The 23,576-nt window shown below is 33.2% G+C and overlaps 2 protein-coding genes across 3 annotated transcripts; one reads left to right on the top strand and one right to left on the bottom strand.

The window, feature by feature from the left end:
* Positions 1 to 236: 236 nt before the first annotated feature.
* LOC100779426 (F-box/kelch-repeat protein At3g23880) lies at positions 237 to 1,382 on the top strand. Its single transcript, XM_006582460.4, has one exon. The coding sequence runs from the start codon at positions 237 to 239 to the stop codon at positions 1,380 to 1,382; it is 1,146 nt and encodes a 381-aa protein (XP_006582523.1).
* Positions 1,383 to 10,447: 9,065 nt separating this feature from the next.
* On the bottom strand, positions 10,448 to 18,254 carry LOC100778899 (uncharacterized). Of its 2 annotated transcripts, none has more exons than XM_006581860.4 (5): positions 16,615 to 18,254; positions 15,285 to 16,256; positions 13,656 to 13,881; positions 12,306 to 12,448; positions 10,448 to 10,929 (listed from the first exon to the last, which is right to left on the bottom strand). In XM_006581860.4, exons 1-5 carry the CDS (start codon positions 17,968 to 17,970, stop codon positions 10,834 to 10,836), a joined length of 2,793 nt encoding a protein of 930 aa, XP_006581923.1. In that variant the 5' UTR covers positions 17,971 to 18,254; the 3' UTR covers positions 10,448 to 10,833. The 2 variants fall into 2 exon arrangements, with proteins under 2 accessions (XP_006581923.1, XP_006581922.1); XM_006581859.4 differs by having other exon boundaries at positions 10,448 to 10,933; positions 16,615 to 18,246.
* Between the last annotated feature and the right edge of the window lie 5,322 nt (positions 18,255 to 23,576).

The following is a 23,576-nucleotide window of genomic DNA, read 5'->3' as shown; positions in this document are numbered from 1 at the left end:
ATAATATTTTTCTTGAAATTAATAAATGCATAATTGAATGTTATATGACATTCAGTTTTACCTTTAATATATTAAATGTGATATTATTAAATATAATATGTTATTTAATGCAATATTTAATGCTATTTGATAGTTAATTTTATTATAGAAACGTATTCTTTGGGTTTGATAAGTATATACATTGGCGTGGTCTATATAACTCGAAGATTGAAAATTGATGAAAGAAAGAAAAGAAAATGGATGGTGATCAATGTCCATGTGACGACGATGCTGTGGTTATCCTTGATGAAGTGGTGGTGGAAATACTGTCGTGGGTTCCGGTGAAGGCTCTGATGCGATTCAGGTGTGTTTCTAAATCCTGGAATTCTCTCATTTTGGATCCTACTTTCGTAAAACTGCACCTTCAAAGATCTTCTAGGGACAGTCCAGCCCTATTTACCTTATCCAACTTGTTTTTGGATAAACTGTGTTCCCTACACTGTTGCTCCATAGATGGTTTACTCGAGGACCCATCATCCACCATTGATGTCAATGCTGATGCTAATGATGATAATGGTGGCACTGGCATCCCAGCCAACATTAAATATAGCATCATTGGGGTCTGTAATGGATTGATCTGTTTGAGAGATATGAGTCGTGGATTTGAAGTAGCTCGTGTCCAATTTTGGAACCCCGCCACAAGGCTTATATCCGTAACCTCGCCACCCATACCACCATTCTTTGGGTGTGCCAGGATGGGGTTTGGCTATGACGAATCAAGTGACACTTATAAGGTTGTGGCGATAGTTGGGAATAGGAAATCGCGAAAAATGGAGTTGAGAGTTCACTGCTTGGGAGACAATTGTTGGAAAAGAAAGATTGAATGTGGGAATGATATTCTTCCTAGCGATACATTTCATGGTAAAGGACAATTTTTGAGTGGCACTCTTAATTGGGTTGCAAATCTTGCCACACTTGAATCATATGTAGTTTTTTCCTTCGACCTAAGGAACGAGACTTACAGATATTTGTTGCCGCCTGTTCGCGTCCGGTTTGGTTTGCCAGAAGTTAGGGTTTTGAGGGGTTGCCTCTGTTTTTCTCACAATGAAGACGGAACACATCTTGCTATATGGCAAATGAAGAAGTTTGGAGTTCAAAAGTCTTGGACTCTATTGATTAAAGTTAGTTACAAGCATTTTGAATTCTGTCGCAGTTACTTTCCTCATCCCTTGTGCATGTCTGCAAACAATGATGTCCTGTTGCTGGGGAATAATTCTAAGTACCAACTTGTTCTGTGTAATCTGAAAAACAACACTATCAGCAACATTGAACTTCCCCTCAGAGAAGTTTTCTTCATCTCCTTTGATTATGTTCAAAGCTTGGTTTTGCCTTATCGCAATTGATTTCCTCTGTAACGGCTGGCTTATCTCAATTTCTGTTCAATCAAGTAAGTGGTTTTAGAACCTTTTCGATCATTTCAAGCATGGAAAAAGATATATATTGTGAAATTACTGATTTCTTGGTTGATTCTATTGGCTATTGTTATGATAGTTGCATCAAAATCTTGGGATTAAATGAGTTTTTTTTAATATATATTTTATTAGTATTAATTTTCCCAAAAGGATAGAAAATCAATTTTGAATAGCTTGTTGATTGTCAATTTCTATTCTGTTACCATTGTGCATATATTTTAATTAATAGTGAACTCAATTTAATTGCAGGCAATTCTGTATAACATGGGAGATTATTCGGAAAGAACTTAAATTCTCAAAGCATATAAATTGATATATACAATTATTCAAATTAAGTTGGTTTTGCCTCGTTGAAATAAAGTTATATTTGCAACTTTTTGCTTATCTAAATTTATGTTGAATTAATTGTCATGATCTTTTATGTACAGATGGGTAAATAGATAGTGTCAATATTTGTGGTAATGCCTTAAATTGACTATTTTGAAAACGGTTGGACAATTTATTGATTGAATGAATTAATATTTATTTTTATTGTAAAGCTAGAAGATTTAATTTTGTGGATATACATAGATGATGATTTTTCGAAAAAGGATTTCATTCTCTCCTAAGTATTTCTTATTGTAATTGGTCCTTCAAAGGTTTTAAACAAAATGTAAAAAAATATTTTCTTCTTGAAACTTACATTCATTTAATTTAATTTTTTATTTAAATATAGAATATTAGAAATGAATGCCTTTTAATTTCTTTTAAAAATCTCTTTAATGTATAATCTCATTTTGATTGCATTTGACTATTTAATACCAAGATGATTAGTTTAATTGGTTGAGTACGTGAGTATTATAAATTATTGATATCATATTTAATTTTTACAAATAAAAAATATGACTAGCTAATAGTTTTAAAATGATATATGTGTTGTCTGAATACAAGATTTTTCTCTTGAATATCTCAAAAATGAAATTCCCACATATTTAATTTGGTCATCTCTATTTTACCCTTACATGCTAAAAGCAAGTTGTTGTTGGCCAAGGTTGCATGCTAGAGTTTTGAAATCATTACAGGTTGAATCATGTAAATGTTGAAAATAAAGTTTACTAACTCAATTAATTTCCTCCCTTGGTCATAGTTTAAAACTTTTTTTCAGAAATTTTATATTTTTTAGTTTATTTTAATACTACTAACTAATTTTTTTATTTTTTTAATTAACGAACATAACAAAAAAAATATCAACAGCACATAAATTTAATTATAAAAGTACATATAAAGTAACTAAAAAATTGTACTCTAATTTTATCTAATTTTTTATTTTTCTTTATCTATATATTTTTTCTTTAAAAAAATAAAACAAAATTATAAAATTTAATTTAATAAATAAGTAATTTTAAAACTAATTAAAAAATTATATAATATAATATTTATATTTTATAATATTTTTAATTAAAAAAAACAAAAAGGAGAAAGAAAATTCTAAGTAATATATATTGAGAATTAAATTGCAAACTAGTATAGATTTAAAAAAAATGTATTTACAGAATAAAAAAACCTGCATCATCATCCTAGTTAATTAACAGTATAATTGTATGTGGTTAAAACGACTTCTTTTAATTTTTATCCGTTGAATTGTTTTTTTTTTCTTCAAATAGTGTGACTGTTTGTCCATCTAAGATACATGGTATAATATATAAAAAAAATTTGTCGGCATGGTACATTTTCCTATTGAGCATAATTATATATGTTCCTGCCATGCCTTTGGGTTGTAAGTTCTAAGTGATTCTTATATATAGAAGTAAGAAAATACTAAAAGTTCAAATTCAAGAATTTTTAAATATTACAATATTAGTAAATTACTTTCTCTTTCTATGTAACTTTTTATTAACGCACAAATAATCCTTTTAGATAAGTGTACTGCCTGACTTTGTAGTATGTGAGTTGTCCGCGCAATTGACATAGTTGATTATGTTCAACCTATTGGTGTAATGTGTGTTTGAAAGAGTTTTGATAAAATTGATTTTAAATTATGTGATTTATGTTGGGACGTTTTTGTTATAAAAGATAATTAGTTGATAGTAAAATTTATTATAGTTTTTTTATTTAATACAAAAATTACATTAAATTATTTCATTTAAAATCATTTTTTACTCTAATTTTATATTTGATTTCACGTCATAATAAAATTAAGATTTTATCTATGTTAGAGTAACTTAATCCTTTACATATCAAAAATGTTTTTGTGATTTGCAAGTAATAATAAAATTTGAGAAAATGCGTGAATACTAAACTTTTTTTTTAATAACGACTGTAACTAATATAACCTCAAGCAACAAAAAAGACATTCCAACTTTGTTTGCACTCTTTCCTCATACCATCATAAGCAAGCTAGCCACAAAATATACTATCAAGATAAACAACAGTAAACTTTTGCTTAATATATAATTGACAAAACTTTTGTTAATTTTCAAATTTACAGAAGATTGACAGTTCTAACAGTGCACGATTAATTATTAAAATTATGACACAATTAATGCACATATATACTTACATTTTATGTTATTTATACTAATTTATGTGGTTCAATTACGGATTCATTAATTCCATTAGTGACCCATCAACCGAATATATCTTCAAGGGGTCAACGATATACCTATTTTTAAAACTATTCTTCTGCTAAATTTACAATCTACTCGACAACCTGTGAATCCGACGGGAAAAAAGAAAAAGGAAAAGTGAGTCATGGGGACTCAGGAAAACGATATTATAAATAAAATAACAAAAAAAGCGAACACTATATTTAAAAAAGTTAATCAAGCATCCGTGTCCTTTCATTTCAATTTATAAGGGACCGTTTTAATTAAAAAGAAAAATAAGTAAATAAAAACACCGCAATATCTTGAAGAGGGGCTCATTCAAGAGAAGTAACAACACCCTGTTCAATTAATTTTAGTATAAATTTCAGATCTCAAGTCATCATTGAAAATTCTACAACCGAATTGAATCATAAAAGGCCTGAAAAGAAGAACAAAGATCAAATGAGAACATTGTACACTACGAAGCCCCGATACTCCAAAAATGAAAAAGTATTGGTGTCATATTCGTGTCGAACATTGATATGTTTCTGATATATTTGGATACGTATTTAAAGTATCCGATTTTTTATTTTTATTTTTCTAAAAAAATTATAGAACACGACTCAAGTTGTTTCTGATACGACTCAAGCTGTCTTTGATACGGTTCTGATACAGCTTGAGTCACTTTTTGAAGTTTTTGATATTTTGTAATTTTATTGGTTTGATTTTAGGGATTTCATGATAAAAAAAAAATGTCCATTTGTTTGGTTTTGACTTTACTCAAACCATGCTTTTAGTGAATAAATTTATTTTTCCATTCAACAATAGTGCTATTGCTAAAACAAAATATGAATATTTATACTGTTTTAGCAGAACTTAAGATCATCAGTATAATTGCATTTTTAACACCAACACTAATTATATTTTATTTTGCATCCATATATAATTTTTTTTATAATTTTATCGTATCCTTAATTTCTAAAAAATATTGTATTCTTGTATCCGTGTTATATCGTACCCCTGTTGTATCACATATTTAGGCTTCATAGATTGTTCATGTAATCAACTGATTTTGCTGCCACTCATATTCACTCCTTGCAACTTCTATGGGCACAATAATGTTCATAGTTACGATTATATGTATACTCAATTCAACTCTAGTAGTGCTTGATGAAATTGTGGAGCAGGAAAGAGGATTCTCAATTATAAACAAAGCGCTGTGGAGGATATAAGTTGTACCAACTGAGACAAACTGGAATTGATCAAACAATTATGTCATTGTTGTTGAAGATGTAGCAGAAGAAACAGTGGCATTGATAATTTCTGATTGTACTCCCGCATTATTAATAGCATTTCTAGCATGCCTACAAGCTAGAGAGAAAGGAAACACATTGCAAATTGGGGTCAAATTTCAATGCTGCCAGGCAAAATCTTACAATGTGTTTGGATGGATACTTTCATGATTGATTTTAAATGAGATATTGAATTGCTGTCATTTTAAATTTAGTATTTGAATAATAATTTAAGGAGAAATTAAATACCTGAAATTTTAATAGAGAATTTTAATTAACCAAAACTGAGTCATATGAAATTTTTTTAAAAATCTAAGAATTTCAATTTCTCAAAACGTGCTCATACTTACTTCGTGTTTGTACTCACTCCTTCTCCTTTCTCTACCATCTGCACTGACTCCACTCCTTTCTCTGACTCCACTCATTTCTCTCCTTTCTCCATACCAGCGACACTCCTCTCTTTGCGGGTACTCACTCCTCTCTCTCGGGGTCTTTTCTCAGAGGTTCCGAGAACTCCGATCTTGACCCGCAGGATCATTCCCTTGTGATTTCGACCCACACTCTCGTTGTGCCACGGTGTGTTCATTTTTTCCCGTTAATTTGTGATTTATTTTTTATTTAGTTGTTTGATTTCATTGATTTTATACTGTGGGTACTCATTGTTTGATTTCGTTGCTCATTGTTTGATTTTGTTAACGTGTACTGTGGGTATTTTTGCAAATTTGTTAGGAACAGATCCTGCTCTGTAGGTGTTTGTGTTTATTCTTCTATTAAAAACTTTGGTTTCTTCACTTTGTGTTTATTATTGGAACTTTCCTGACAATTTGGTTTATAAATTCAAACTGCACTATGTTTATTATTGGAACTTTGTGTTTATTATTGGAACAAACCCTTGAGAGTTTTAGAGAATAATAAAGAATGAGAGAGTTTATATGACTTTTAGAAGTTTGTGAAAAGGAACAGAGGAAGCTTGTGGTTGTTCCTTAAGTTTCAGAGTAAATTTTTTTTTTTATTGGAACTTATCTTTTTGGCAGTAACCCATTAAATTCAGTAGTCGGTGTAGCACATCATGTGTCATTTATGTGACCCTATGGTTTGTTTGGTATTATTGTTGTTTCACTGGCTAATTCATTGACTCTCTTCCCATACATTGATGAAATATCTGAGAAGCTAGACTATATAGGCATAAACTACTATGGGCAGGTTTGCTTTATTAACCTTGACAATGCACTGTGCATGATATCTGGCATACTCACATGACAATTCTCACATTTATTTCAGGAAGTGGTTTTAGGTGCAGGCCTGAAGCTGGTGGAAAATGTTGAGTACAATGAATCTGGTCGTGGGGTATACCCTGATGACTTATACCGCATGCTGCTTCAGTTTCATGAAAGATATAAACATCTAAATATTCCTTTCATCATTACTGAAAATGGGGTTTTAGATGAGACAGATTTGATCCGCCGGCCATATCTCTTGAAGCATTTGCTATTTATGCTAACATGATCATGGTTTTGATTATGAATTAAATTTTTATTTGCTTAAAATTAAGTTATTCTTTCATAAACACCAATTTCATGTTAGGCTTCATGCAATTTTTCTACAGGGTGTGCGTGTACTTGGTTACCTATTCTGGACTATTTCTAATAACTAGGAGTGGGCTGATGGATATGGTCCCAAGTTTGGACTTGTTGCGGTTGACCGGGCAAATAATCTTGCACGGATCCCTCGCCCCTCTTACCATCTATTTTCTAAGGTTCGAACTCCCTATCTATATTTGATTTTCCATGTCATTTGCTCTATCTAATTTTTTATGACACTTCCATGATCTCTTGATTGCAGATTGTGAATACAGGAAAAGTTACACATGAAGATCGTGAAAGAGCATGGGATGAACTTCAAAGAGCTGCGAAAGAGAAGAAGACAAGGCCATTTTATCGGGCTGTGGATAAACACCGTTTAATGTATGCAGGTAGTTATTTACTCATAATTTCAACTACCAATCTGTGTCTCTATTGATTAGTGGGACTGTGTGTTTCTTCTGGATTTTATGTTTTTTTCCACCCTTCTTATTTTAACATATATTTTTTTAATGCACTGATTGTTTTTACTGTACAACTTTATATCAATAATTTATTCATTTAAATTTATGATAGTTGTATCAGCACCATGCAAAACTAAAGACAAATATTTTTGGATCCTGTTTTAACTTTTAACTGTGGACAAATAGTTATATCAAGTTTAAGATAACTATTTAATACTACTGCATTATATTCATTCTTCGATGACTTTAGTTCTATATGAGGGTTATATGGATAAGTGTCTAACAAGTCTTCTTGGCTCTCATCACACGTGGACTTGACGAACTTGAACAACAACCTTATATAGAATGAGATTGACGGTTGATTCATGTCAAAAACCATATCAAATTACATGTGCTTGTGTTGATTCATGTTTATGCGTTGGTTCATTATTAGCAATTTGAATTTTCTTCCCTTACGAACAATGAAATTAATATCATTTGAATTTTGTATGAGATAATTGTCCTTAAATTACATAATTATTTAATTTTAATATGTTTTTTAAAATTATTGCGAGATTAGGTAATTAATTTTCTTTAACAAGAATAAGGAATTACATATCATTCATCTTTTAATTTTGCAGTATTATTTAATCCAAGTTTTTTTTGTGTTACTACAAGAATATTGTATAAGATTCAAAATTGTTTAGCATTAAAATTATTTTGATTATTTAATTATTAAATATTTTAAAAAATTATTATTATATATTTTATAACATTAAATTTATTTTGAATATTTAACTATTTAAAAAATGACTCGTGTTTATTTTTATTCAATATTGAAATTTTAATTTTTAAATAAATATTTAAAAATGAAAATTTGAATTTCATTGAAATTGAATTACTTTATCCAAATAAGGAAATTAAAATACAAGAAATTGAATTGCCTCATCCAAACAAAATATTTACAAAATGACAGAAATTTAAATCAAGACAATCAAAATGGTGTGAATTTGAATTTCTTAAAAAAATTTAAATCCCTCATCCAAACACATGGTTAGAGTTAGAGATCATGCCACGATTTATACTTCCTCCATTCTTGTTTATATGGCATTTTAGAAGGGGGGAATTTGTTTCAAAATATATATTGTTTTACAAAATCAATGTTACATAAAATATTTTTTTAGGATTATTCTTAATCAATACTTAATGAAAATAGTATATAATAAAGTAAATGAATAATTAATTAGAGAAATAAAAAATATATTAAAAAATATCTAATGTTTTCTATAAAATTCAATAAATTAATTGCATTTTTAAATATTTATGTCAAAACGTTAAACACGTCTAATTCAATTGTATATAAACCCAAATGGATCCTAAGAATAATTTGCTTATTAAATGAGGTTGACTATTGAATAAAATTCAATATTATATTTAATAAATATATTGAATTTGATAAATATCACATTTATTATACTATCTATAAAATTGGCTATTTAATAACATTAAATATTGTATTTACTAAATACGATCTGTAGTCAAATAATTAAGTATCTTCTAAGAAATAATAAGTATTAAAATTATTAGATAAACTGTTATATTTTTTATCAATTTATTAATATTAAATTTATATATTTAGTTTTTCAGAAAATACATTTATAAAATAATTATATTAAATATTAATACAATTGATAAACTTTCAGTAGCACATCACCGCATGGATCACCAACCATTTAGTTTCTTTCATCAATTTTTAATCAGAGTTAGAGACCACGCCTAAGTATATATATTTCTTATGTTCCAGTTTATATGACATTTAAGAGTAAAAAAAAATCAAAATAGATGTATTTTATAAGATTAATGCTAAATTAAATATTTCTTTAGAATTATTCTTAATCAATACTTTGTAAAAGTAGTGTAGAGTACGAATAAATTAGTTAATTAGACCGATAAAAGGTATATTGGGAAATTATCTAATGTTTTTTTAAAAAAATCATCAAATTAACTGTAATATCATCACTTAATTAACGGTAATAAAATTCAAAATTTTTTTTTTACCAGAGACTCAATGAAAAAAATTATCAAAGACCCAAAGTAAACTTTAAAAATTTATTAGGAATCTAAAAGTTATTTAAGCCAAAAATAATTTTAACCGGGTGGATGTTTTCCATCAAATGGATTACACATCAATTAAAGTCGCAAAGGAGTAAGTCGATTAAACAAGTTTGTAATGATCCTAAATGATGGTGTGCATGCATAGACGGGGGATCTAATAGACCTATTGTTGTATTCTTTGAATGGGACAAAAACAAGCAAATAGTCAGTGTAGATGTGTAGATTGTTAAGAATCAGAATAGAATTAGAATAAAATTATAGGAAAAATATCTCCTAATAATTAATTGTATATTTCAGATACACGGTTTTCACTCAATTTTTTCTTGGTTTTGTTTTGCGTGCCAAGCTCTTTAGCTTAGGTTTTGCATGCATGTTTGCTTTGCAATTGTTTGCTAGCGTACGATTTCTTTCCCTTGATGACTTCAAATCCCTAGCACCATTGTTGCAGTTGCACATGTTTTGCTCATCTTGTTTTAGCTCGTTATGACCCTTGAGCAAATCTTGCTATTGTTGAAGATTTTCTCTTTTTCAAGTTTTAATTAATCTTGGGTCTTCAATAATATTGATTTGAGCTTCCAAATGTTTAAGAAAGTCGAAACTTACTTTGCCTGTCATGAATTTTCTTAGGCATCGCTCTGACAATGTTATATTTCTAGCAATATTTCTCAGCTTCATAAAGATCCTTGGGTTGTCTTCAAAATATTGTTTAGTGGAGCTCATTTTTTATGTTTTTGTTGGAAATGAACTATTTTCTTGTAACAAGTTGAGGAGCTTAGCAAGTTTCAACTTGAGAAAAATGTTGAGAATCAGAATAAAATTAGAATGAATCAGTTTCAGATTCTATCTTTATTATCATATCATAATATAGGAACAGTATCTCCAATAATTTAATAGTATTGATTGGATTAATCTATATAAAGAGGCACCGGTATGTAATTAAGCGGTTTTCACTTAATTTGTCTCTGCTTCTCCTATTTTAACAAAGGTAAAAGAAAATAATGATTTTTGAAGAAACATGATTTCACACTATACATAATTTATTTTTACAAAGAATGACAAATCCAAAAATTGAATACATGGACATTAGTGATTATTGAAGAAACATCCTAAGATGTAATAAAATGTATGGTATAGCTGATCAGCGTAAGATATAGACAGATAACACTTACGTACAGGTTGTGATCATATAGTGCTTGGTAAGGAACCCATTAAGATAATGTTTTCGTCTTTATGCTGCCTAGTCTTCTCTGGCTTTTCTTTCGTAAATAATCCAGAGAGGAACCTAGGTGACAACCCAGAACTCAGTCCCCTGCCTAGCAAGTTCAAAGCTCCTCTTGATTCACCACCTCCTCTTTGGCTTGCTCTGTTAGTTAAGCTCCTTGTCTCATTCAATCTGAGTTGAGCCCCACAGGGACAGTTTGCAAGTTTTTTAAAGCAACGCTTATGGAACACCAACTGACAAGCTTTGCACCTTTCAATGTCATCTTCCTGGTGATAATTTAGTTTTAGATTGAGACTGCTACTTTTCAGTATATTAGAAGAATTCAAACTATAAAAATGAAATGGATAAAAAGTGAAGATGAATAGGCATTAGAGAATAGCATAAATGAGTTTGATTCCTGGTCTTGAAGCAACATAGGGAATGGTTTTAAGTTTTAACTCTTTCATAAGACAATAGTAATGACCCCCATTAAAAGTCCTAACTCTGGACTACAGTAAATTCTACTGAAAGTAAACTTAAGCTACATTGTTCCAACATTATACAAAATATTACATATACAGAACTCCGAATAAAAATATAGACAGTGAAGAAACAAAATGTGATTTTAAGTCAAAATAGCCAATTTTTTCCTTTATGATAAATTGTTTTATCAAGAATTAACAAGCTCAAGCAAGAGCCTCAAGAAGCATGGCTCTTTAACCTGATGTATATGCAAAACTTCTGGTATGTGCCTAACAGACAAGACCCCAAAATATCCAGTTGGTGGAATCCAGTTCCATATTTTTTGGTAAATGGATGGATAGATATAAAAGAGGTAGTTCGACTTGTAACTATTTCTTTCACCCACAAAGTTGAACCCTACACAGGGATTTGTGAAATGTGTCAAATTGAAAGTAGAAACATGATGCAGGATAATCAACAGCTGCAAATGGTGTTTTTTCTCTTTTTCTTCTAATCTTTTATTTGTCTTTTTTCTTTACTACAGTTGGCTGTGTCAGTAACAGATCTTTAATGGATTAGCACCCAGTCCCAAGACATAGAAGTGTATTTCATACAAGGTAGTAGCAGTAAAGAGGCATAGAAGTTAAAAGTGGAAAATAAAACACTAGGAATGATTTCCTGGGGGTCTACTGCAACAATAACCAGAAAATTGAACCTCATGCAAAACAATTAAAACTAGCCTATCAATTCGATTTAGATCCTCTAAAGTACATGGTACACCTAAACTGTTCCATGCACCAAATCCATTCTAAGTAAGTGGTTTTGTACATCATAAAATAAAAATTCAAACAGTGTTGTTATATGCAGGCTCACAGACAAGCTTTATACTGATATCTCAGACTCCATTATTACCATACATTTTTCTCTCCCATTCTTTCCTCTTATTTCACAAAAATCAATTGTTCACAAAATGTTTTTGTGAGGTCCGTAAACCTCTTTCTGTGCAAGTATACTTTGCCAAATCTAATTTAATCTATTCATCAACAGATCCCTGCTGCGCTTTTATTCTCTATTGTGAACCTAGCTACCTAGGAGCCTGATTAAAATTCTAAGGAACCATTGCTTTTCTCATTGATATATTATTCTTTCATTAATAAATTGTATACTATAGAATCTTAGCTATTGGCGGATACACACCTGAAATGGGAAAATGAGTGAAGATGGGTCAATGCAATCTTGTCGGGCATTGCAGGGATCTCCCACATCGCAGCATATAAGGCATTGGTCAGTAATGTGTTCCAGGATTTTCCTGGACACGGTGTCCACCATCACAGGAAGCGCTGCATAAAAGTTATCAATTGTTAAAGTTAAGGACTACGTTGTGCTGAGTTGCTAAGATTCACATTACATTGATGAAGTGCTCAAGATAAGTTCTCAGCATCTCAATACACATATATATAATCAAGTTCCTTTACAAAGGTAGAAGAAAGACTACAGCCTAGGCACCTACAGCCTACATAGAGTAGGTAATACAAGCAGAAAATGCAGCTTTATAAAAAGCTTTACAACAGATATAAACAGCTTTATTAAAGCTGAACAATATATATAATAAGACAACTATTCTAACATCAATCATAAATACTAAATACAGGGACTGCAAAAACTTCAAAATTAACCAGTGCTTAGCTCCAAATTGCATCATCAATAGCCTGTGGCTCTATGTTCACGTGAAAGAAAGAAAGAAATGAATCACACACAATGTGCATGAAGATACTACATAGGCTCCATCATGATGCCCACCTCCAAACAAAAATATGTTGATAACAGAGTACAAATTAAATCCCAGCTTTGACACGGACTAACAGCTGGAAATCCCATATTATGGGCTGCAGGTTTATCCACTTAATAAATAGTCAAAAACTGACACAGCCACATCGCAGAAGGTCATATGAGCAATAATTTCCTGATACTAGTTATTGTTGTTACCTCACATGGTTGAGATAACATGCCTTCCATGCTATCTGTTTAGAAGTTAATCAATAACCAATAATGACCAGGTACCATAAGGCAGAGAGAGATTTATCAGACCAGTTCCAAAAACTGATATTGTGCAACAACATTTATTCCCAATAATTTATACAAATCTATATTCAGCCACACCATGAATATATTCGAAGTACATAATGATTAATAAACTCATCCCATTAGGAATAAAGACAGAAGAAATCAGTAATAGAATCTGATTGATTAAACATAAATTTTGGGGTTTAGGCTTTTTATGCCTTGTATTCATAACTGTATTTTCAGTACACCTAGTACTGAATTTCATATATAATATATTGATTTTTGCTGTGCAAAAAAAAAACATAAATTTTGGTCTAAGAAGCAAGTAATGCATGTCTGTGCATGCATCAAAACTGGGCTTTCAGCATCATTGCATCAAACCAAGATTTATCAAAAGAAGTGAAACACATGTAAGTGGAAACTAATTGAAATAAACTTTCATTTAAGGCACAGAGAAACAATAAGCCAAAAATAGAAGCTAACCAGCAAAGACTCCTCTGGAAAGATCAATCAAGTCTCTAAGAGCAAAAAAGTCATTGCTTTCAAGAAGATATCTCCTGCTTCCAAGTCCTCTGTTGATAGACCTCCGAAATGGGCAGCGAACATACGGAAGCATTGTACCTATCTTTTTTCTGACACTCATAATATGAAGCAAGGCTGGGACCTTTGACAAAAGGAAGGGATTAACAGCAGTGACACAAAGCATGGGCTGCAGGAGAAATTTCATAAGAAAAAAATGCAAGGTGAATAGTAAGAATAACTTCAAATATACAAAGAAAGAAAGGACAGGAAGGAAAAGAATAACATGCATCTAGTGTATTGATCAATAAACAACCACAACTAAGTAATAACACAGCACAAATCCTATATAAAACTTCGTACCCCATTGCCCAGAGGCTCTTCGCTATGCGAAGGTATGGGGGAGGGATATTGTACGCAGCCTTACCCTTGCATATGCAAAGAGGCTGTTTCCGGATTCGAACCCATGACCAACAGGTCACCAAAGCACAAATCCTATATAAACAACACAAATATTTCCGTGTCCAATCCAAGAGTTATGCATTATTTTCTTCCTACAACACTTCCTAGGGACTCCTGGAAGGAAATTGGATCCAAATCCAAGTCAATGACAGCTAAACACTGAAGAGAAAATATAAAAAGATTAATTGAACTACAATATTAACCAAGAAGGTACATGAAAGTTTGATATGAAAATGCATTGAGCCAATAAGATCTTACACATCAATATGCATAAGGGTAATTATTTTGCATCACTTCACAATCTATGTGCCTATGCTAGTTGTAAATGCAAATAAGCAGCCTTCTTTCAAACTAGCAAATAGCAATCATAGGGTGTTTTACTGGTCTTCTTCATAGGCTGTTAAACTAAGTTGATGACCTCTCCATAATTCATAGGGTGTTTTAACAGTTTTCTTATGAGCAATTGCAGTTTTCTAATTTTTGTTGGGTTCCACAAATTTTGTAATTGTATTTTGTTGTCCCACAAATATAACTGTATGGAGTAGGGAGTCCGATCCATTTAAGAAACCTTTTTGAGTTGATGAATTGGAGTAAAAATTTAGTTATGTTGCTTAAGTGCATGTTTGGATTAAAGGTTGCAAACTAGGTATGCAAAAGTCTTACTTCTCCAAAACTTAGTTCCAAGCAAAATTTTACTCTCAAACATACTTTCAGGGGTAACCAAACATAACCCCAAACTGATTTTACTCTCAAACATACTTTTGGAACACTCCTACCGGAAATCTAAAATACCCTAAAATAGTAAAAATGATGCGGCAATGGATTATGGAAAAGTGAGTGAAATTCTATAAAATTATTTTAGCAACTCATAAGAGTTTCTCCACTAGAGTTGTCCTAACAAATCTTTAACTACATCTACAACTATAAATATACAGTCATGTAATTAGATCCTAATCATTAAATTCAGAAATTCACTTTCAGAACTTTCTCACTTTCTATTGTTTTCCTTTACTTTCTCAACTACAAAAGTTTTCTAATATTATGCATAGAAACTTTGGACATAAGCATTAATATGAAAGATCATAATGTGAAAACAATATTATAAAAGACAAACATTAGTATTAAATTTACCTGTTCATATATAGAATCCAGATAAGATTTTGCCAGCTGAGAAACAGGATAGTAAGTGAAATCCCAATTATGTAAAACCCTGGCTGGCAAGACTGCGGTCTGATTTGTGTGACAAGAAGAGCAAAACAACTGGCCTGTGTATTCACAAAGTCGAGGCTTCCCCCATCCAAATGTCTGTACAAAATCCCAAATCAAAGTTTTTCCATCATCAAAATGCTTATGGCATCCAGCACAGGTGTGATGTTGTGATTCTAACAACTGTTTCACAGATTTGTTTGGTGGAATTTCTACTATAAGTGAAATTGTCTTCCCTAAATTGGAAATGCTTCGGATATTTTCCCCTCTTGTAAAAGAGTGAGACACAGGTGAAATAGGATATGAATCTTGATGGGATATAAACCAAATCAATGCTCTAGGAGGACTTGAAGAAAACCTGGACCGGATAATAGACTGTAAACAGTCTTGAATGAGAACACTTCTCTTCACAATAATATCAGGCGATGCACTTCTAAATATCTGGGTTTCCTTTTCAACAGAAGACCATGGCAAAGGTAATTTCCAGCCTTGCTCATTGAATAAGGTTTTCATGCACCGGTAGAGAGTGAGGAAATCACGATATCTCCTTTCAACCTCCCACTGATCCTTGCCACTCCACACTTTTATTTTATACACAGTGTATTCCTTCACTCCAACCAATCTTTCACTGAAAGAAACATCCCCTTTCTTCTGCCTTGCACCTACCACTTCAATCCTATCTATTTTTCTTTGGCGCTGAACTAGCAGGTAAGCATCATCTGTACTTGAAGTAGAAGCAGTCAACCCACCGTCTCTTGAAGGCATAGAAAATTGAGGCTCAGTCAATCTGTTACGCATGGAAAGCCTAGCCCCAGGAGAATCCACAGATTCCAGTAAAATTTCTTCCATTTCCTGAACAACTTCGTCATAGAATTCATTTAGCTCAAAGTCTTCTGTCTGCAATATTTAGTGAAATATTAAACCCAATATAGGTAGAATGATTCTTTCCACTATGTCAACTCAAGTAAATGTGCAGCCAAAATGAGTTGCTTCAAATTATAAGTCTATGACAGCTTTTGTCACCATCTTTATTCATGGGACACCATGGTATAAAAGCAATCTTTCTTGACAGTAAACATAAGAAAATGATAGGGCCCACAACAGCTATAATGCAACTGTGACCACAACACAACTACAATTTAAACTACGCATTTACATATTAATAAAAACTTTACAAATTTGATGTAGCAAATATTAACTGAAGATGGTTGAATTGAAAATGATATCTTGAAAGGCAATGGGATGCACTGCTCACCTTAGATGCCACAGGACTTGTTTCTAAGAGATTTGTTGAAGTGAAAGACTTCTCTAATGTTTTCCTCATTCCGTTGTCCAACACAGGCTCAATTTGCTCAAGACTCTCAACTGATTTTGTGTTAACATTCCCAATATGGTTCGACGGATTGGAATAACTCTTATCAAATTGGCTATCACCTATGTGATCAAACTCGAACTTAGAAGTATCCAGCTCCAACTTTACACCATGAGCATCACCAGTGCCAATAGCTTCTTCACTGTTGGCATTCCCTTTTTCCATGCAACCACCATCATTAACATCCAAACCCATATTCCGAGGAACTTCTTTCGCCAGCAGATCCAAATCAACTTCATCCACCTTGCCAACATAAGAACTTTCAGGACCTTGGACCTGCGTTTCAATACAGTTCTGACAATCAATTGAGGGGGAACTTTCCACTGTGTTAGCAAGCATATCAGAATCTCGAACACGACGACAATCTGCAGAAATTTCCCTATCCCTAACCTCTTCTACAGCATCAGAATAACCAATATCTTTAGTTTCTTCAACTTCATTGCCTCTGACCATGTCCTTTTCATCTTTCCCTTCCTCCTTTCGACCAGAACCTTTATTCACTCCATTATTCTTTTTTCGCTGATTATGAAACAGATCAGACATGACAGAAATGTCACCACTCTGCAACAAAAAATCATCCAGGTCTCGCGATCCAAATGCCACGGAAGAGTTCATAAACAAAGAGTTCTCGTTTCTCACTTTCGGCTCCTCATAATAACCTATATTTTTGGACAAATACATTTCATTTCCACCATCACTACCATAGTCATACATAGAATCATCCCCCTCCGATAACTCTTCTTCTTCCTCTTCCTCTTCTTCTTCCACTTCTTCTCTTTTCTCAATTTCCAATTCAAAACCATTTCCACCACTCACTTCACCGCTCCCTTTCGACTCTTCGATCCGATGATTAAACCCTATAATCTCCAACGAATCGAGCGTAGTAATAGATAGTTCCTCACTGCAATCACCGTACATCTCCAATCCAGTGGAACCGTACAGAAAACTCCTCCGGTCGCCGCCGCCGCGATTCACCTCCGGGGCGGCTCCTTTTCCCGGACTGAAATTTTCGAAACCCTCGCCGGTGGCGACAGAAGCGAAATCGCAATCGGAGAAATCTTGGAAGAGCGTAACGGCGCTGCAGAGGCTCATGCTAGTGTTGGGCGTTCCCATCACCGAGTTGGCGCTGCAATACCGCTCGAACTCGGAATCGTCCGAGGCACCGTCCGATCCCCGAACCCGTAACGGAGGAAACGAACCCAACGAATCCGGTGAACCGACCTCGCCTCTCGCATTCATCGTTTCAAATTCGATAAAGAAAATTAAATATAAAAAGAAAAAGAAGAAGGTTACGGTGAGATACTGCGATTGGTCGAAGATGTGAAGCTTTGGGAGGTTCTGGAAGGAACCAACCGTACGGTTCGATAGAGGTGAATAGAACACAGTGGAGAACAGAACAGAGACCCTTCCTCAGATACAAGGGAAGGCGATGGTGATGCAGAGGAAAAAAAAATATGAAAGAAACAAAAAATAATAAAGAGGATCAGGTCTTTGTTTTTATAAAGAATTAAAATATTGTGTGAGACGACAGAAAATGGGATTCAAAGGTGAAAAATCAAAACTACCGGCAATGATATAAATATGACCATTTATTTATGTGCATCTTGTTTTTACCTACCTAGCATTCTACCAATCAATCAACTCTGTTTGGAAGTGTTTGAAAACTCCGCATGCAGATGGAGATGGGAACCATTTTTTTTTTTTGGTTTTACTTGGGGGATTTGAGTTTGAGTAACTTAATTTGTAATTTACTAAAAGAATGCTAAGAAAATATTTTAAACACTCTTTTTCATCATAAATTTATTAGAAATTAAACGACTATAGGTTTCATGTTTTATTTAATAAATATCTCTCTTTTACGGATAAAAAAATATTTCCGATTTCTCAATTTTCATCCTCACTATTTCAGGCTTATATGTACTATTTTTTTGGGGTAATTCTTTTTTATTGTCATGTATCATGTACACAGTACACTCTTGCCTTGAGGAGTTGTTATTCGCACTCCTTTTCTCTTGGTGCCTCTAATACGATTTTTTTTTAATTTGTATAAAAAAAACTATTTTCCAAAAACTATTTTTCAGATTATATTTTTGATAAAAACATGATTAAACATTGCTAAAATATCATGAAAATTAATTTTTCTAATGTATAAAAAACAATATTATGAAAACTCATTTTGGTAAGATTTTAAAAAAAACAAATCAAAATGACTCTAGAAGGGTAGGGTGCAAAATGGTGGGGAGAACTAGAGGAAGATGATGAAAGTAAGAGAAAGAAGAGGGATGCAAGCATGGTAGAAGGATGAAACTGGGGGGATTGGATTTGGTGACTTTCTGTTGACTTTATTTTATTTAAGGTATTGGATTATTCTAAAAGTATCTTTAATTTAAAAAAGAAGTTTAAACTAAGGATCAAAGGAAGTGAAAAAATAATGAGTGAGAATGAGCGGCGAGGTGGGAGATAGCGTGAGTGTGAGTTTACAGGAGGGGTTGAGGGAATGCGATATGAGGGGCTATGGATGACAGTGAACCGATGAAGGAGGATATATCATAGATCATCTATTGCAGCAAACAAGACAACTCAAGAATCAAGGCAAAAAAAAATTCACAAACTTCCCGTAGAATTATGACGTGACGACTATGGGAAAGGTGTTCCGATTCTGGGCTAGGGTGGTTGATGGTTTTATACCAGCAAAGCGATCAAAAGGTGGTCAAAGGTTTGGGTTTGTGAGAGTGGCAGGGGAGATAGATACAATGGCTACGGAAAGAAAATTGGATAGCATTTGGATATGAACCTATAAACTAAGGGTGAATGTCTGACAGTTCCATAGGGTTGACAAGACATTGAGGCCAACGCAAGGAAATCATCTTGTCCTGGGTGGTGCGACAAGGATGGGAGGGTGCAGAGGTGAGAGAAGGTATGCAGATGTGGTTAGGAAGAACGATAGGTTGGTGTGGTGACCTAAGTGGACAGTCGGACCAGTCGATGTTGCTACAATGAAGGAATAGGCGAATCAAGACTGGAAGGGTTTGTCTTATAAGGTGGGGAAGAAGGATATGGAATGGTTGGACAAATGATATGTGGACAAGGTCCATAATCCAGAGATTATCTACTCGCTGCAGGATAGGTTGATTTATGAAGGGTTGACGATAATAACTATAACATTATTAGGAAGGGATCTAATATGCTACTCAGGCCAATGGAGGGTGAAGACTTGGAAGAGTTGTTTAGGGAGACACCAACTATAATGCCTCAATTCTTTTATAAGATTAATAAGTGGTCTCCTATGGATTTGCCGACATAGAGGTATCTATGGGTGCCCTATTTTGGTCTAGCTTGTTTTGGACATTTTTTTTACTATAGTTACTAATTCCATGTTGAGAAAACAATTAGATACAACAAGGTTTATGGCAAAGACTTCTTCCATAAAAGTTATCAATTTAATGAGAAAGGTGTGGATCAATGGTGTGGTGTTCACCATACGTGTCGTGAAGGATACGTTTTCTTCAGCTATGTATGGTGAGGGTGTGGGAGGGAGAAAAGTAGCATCGAAGTCTTCATCGGAAGAGTAGGAGTGGCCAAAATATCATATGGTCAGAAGCAGAAGAATACATTGATGCGGAGAATTTTGAATTGGAAATACATAACAACCACGGGGAGGATTCCCTTGCACATTGAAGGTTGGTTGATGCGGTTATATAATGGTGAAGTTAAAATAGAAATTTAAGTGTTGAATTTCCAGAAATTTTGTTTGTATTTAGGTAGATGAATATTTCATTAATAAACGAGGTTAATGAAAATTGATTTGAAAATATTATGAGAAAACAATAATTTAAATTGACAGACAATTAAATCAAACAAAAGGAGAAATTAAACAAGAATTTAAATTAATTAATTAAAAACTTAAAGGAAAAGAAAAAACAATTATTATAGAAGTTAAATGCAGAAGGTGAGAATATTGGAAACTTAACCTACCAGAATTACTTTTTGATGTAATGTTAATGATTTTTCTCTATTTATAATTATTTAAATTTACACATGCATCTACTAATGTACTCTAACTTTGGTCCCCATATAAAAGAGTCTAATTTATCTATTTTTTCACCCAAATCCCTTTATAGAGCTAAAATAATAAATTGTATTAAGAATAGAAATGTATAACAGAGTAAACAAATTTCAACCTATCCCTAGTGATAATTTTATTTAGATACCCTTTCCGAGTTTTATTAGAAAATAGTTTCCTAACGGTACTCCTAAAACTTATCATGTAAATGAGTGATCAAGTCACAGGTAATAATATTAAGCACAAGAAAAGATAATGTAAATGTAATATTCTTAAGTAGATAGGAAGAGAAATTACATCAGCAGTAGTTGGTTGTTTAACAAAGGGGGTTTAACCTCTCATTGTCATGGAAACTTTACAATTAAAAGAGGAAAATATTTAGTAAAAGGGAAGAAGATAAGAAAGGGAATAAAGGGGAGGAATAACTCCCAATGCTTGCTTCTCTTTCTTCTAGTCTTTGTCTGTTATAAGGATTTGTATTTTCTAGGGATTTCTGTGTGTTTTTTCCTTCTTCTTTCTTCTTTTTTTATAGGTGCAAATCAGTTTAGTACTAAGCGGGCTTCTCGCGTTAAGCCAACCTTTACTTTCCCGAATTAACCTGTTTTCCTTACTTAGTATGTTTTTCCTAATTAGTCTTATTTTCCTTAATTAACTTGCTTTCCTTAATTATCTTGCTTTTGTGGGTTTTATTTCACTCACCAAGCATTATAAATTCATCACTTTTAATATTCTCTACACAAAACTTAAATGATGTTAATTTAACAATTATTTGCTCAAAAAGGAAAAATTAGGAGAGAAAAATTACAAATTCCTATATAATTTAACTCCAAAATATACTCATGATTAACAATTATCAATATAGCGCCATATTTGGTGGTTCAAATGGGGGACTAGAAGATTTCTCTGGGTTTAGTAAGTAATAGTGAGATTGTTGAGGATGTTTGCTTGATGGGATGTGGGGAACTTGTGTTAGGTCAAAACGTCACTGGGATATCGCTTGAGAGGAGGATATTGTGACTGAGGAGGGAATCAATTTTTTACTAGTGTCAGGAGGTGGGCCAAGTAGGTAGCTTTGATAATAGGCGGGTTGGGAGGAAAAAGGTGTTTGTTAGGCCTTTATTAAATTTGGCCCAAGAAAGCGTAGGATGCACTAAAGACCAGTTGGGAGTGGTGTTTGAAGATGCGAGCCCTAGTCAAATGACGGGGCAAGTGGATAAGGCCTCTATCTTGGGGACAAATGTGGTAGGGGGCATTGGGGAATGAAGCAGTGTCATTTTGGCGAGTTTGGATAAGGCTAGTGGATTATCTAAGGAAGATTTGGAAGGGAAGGCAAAGGGTTCAGTTGTAAAGGTTGAAAGGGATCACAAATACCTTACTATGTTGAAGGTAACTAGAGATCCTATGGTTAACATGGCTGATAGGGTGTTGGGGGGTTGTTTATGGGTCATAGGGTTGAGTGCGAGAGGGGGGTCGAGATGTGTTGGGGGCAGCAGTGGAAGCCATAGGGATATCATAAGAAAAGAGGTGTGAGGAGGCTGATGCGACACAAAACCACAAAGAAGATGGGTCCTTCAATGAGACAGAGGGCATGAGGTAAGGTGCAGAGGAGGTGGCAATAGCCCCAATCTGTTCGCCTTTCAAAGATGAAGAGTGTGATTAGGAGATGGGTGATGATGCAGTCAGCACGTTTGGAGTTCCAAGAAGATGAGCAACGTAGGGTCATGATGTATGGCAATCTTGGGGACGTGACGACCCAAATATGAAATTTTAAGGATGCTATTGAGGCTATTTACAAGGATGAAAAGCAAGAGGTGGTTCAACACTTGAACTCCTTAGAATGTCAAGATCATATAGCTAGTGGAAGAAGGTTACATGAAAGGGAAGAAAACCATGATAATTCTATATGGACATTATTTTGTATAATATAAAAGAGATGAGGGGCGGTTGAAGAAAAGGGAGCTTCAGAGGATGGTTACAAAGCATAATCCAGATTTTCTCTATATTTAGGAAACAAAACTGGCGGAGGTGTATGCTAAGTTATGTAGAGGGATATGAGGTTTTGAGGATTTCATCTTTGCTTTTCAAAAAGGCTGAGGGAAGGTCAGGGGAATCTAGATTATTTGGAGGAAGGAGGTGATGCAGGTTAGGGACATTGTGTAGGGGTTGTTTTGTGGAGGTGCTGTCGCAATGTGGGCCACAACAGGACGGTGATAATAAAAAGACAAAAAGATGGTCTTCCAAAAAGAAAAACTAGGGGAGTCGCCACCAATGTTTATTTAAGGAAAACGTCAGGAAAACCAAAAAAAGATAAGGAATGGTCTAGGGTTTAAGAAAAAGGATTCGATAATTGTTTACATGGAGGGAAGGTATTAACACCCCACGCGCCCGTCATAAAGACAACAACATTTAATCGAGTGTGCTAAAAATAAAGTGACTTTTCAATTATTTATTTTCCATTGAGAACATGAGTTATGTTTGTTATATTTTTTGTTAATTTAGAAAAAGAAAGCAATTTTTTATTTTTTTAGGGGAAAAAAGGGAATTTTATATTTTTTTAGGTCGACAAGGGGTTGACCCTCGCTCCTATGTATCCTGATGTGCAATGAGGTAATCAAACATACGTAGTTATTTGGGTAGAAAACAACTTGTGTGTTGGGTTGATTTTTTTTTTGAAAGATTTGTTTTAATTGTGTGACGAAGAGTCATTAAGGTGTTGGACCTTGAAACAACATTGAATTTTAATACAATAGCATAGAGAAACACTTAAGGCATTGGACCTTGA

Source organism: Glycine max, chromosome 6 (genome assembly GCF_000004515.6).
Source record: "Glycine max cultivar Williams 82 chromosome 6, Glycine_max_v4.0, whole genome shotgun sequence".
Lineage (NCBI taxonomy): Eukaryota > Viridiplantae > Streptophyta > Magnoliopsida > Fabales > Fabaceae > Glycine > Glycine max.
This window is presented reverse-complemented; position numbering and strand designations above follow the sequence as displayed.

Bases quoted from the DNA above. Each gene is read 5' to 3' on its own strand.
- LOC100778899 (XM_006581859.4), bottom strand. From the start codon at position 17,970: ATGAATGCGAGAGGCGAGGTCGGTTCACCGGATTCGTTGGGTTCGTTT. The intron at 12,449-13,655 runs GTTAGCTTCTAT...ACTTTTATGCAG, and splicing joins TTCCAGAGGAGTCTTTGCTG to CGCTTCCTGTGATGGTGGAC. The intron at 10,934-12,305 runs GTGTGTATCCGC...AATTATCACCAG, and splicing joins CACTCATTTTCCCATTTCAG to GAAGATGACATTGAAAGGTG.
- LOC100779426 (XM_006582460.4), top strand. From the start codon at position 237: ATGGATGGTGATCAATGTCCATGTGACGACGATGCTGTGGTTATCCTT.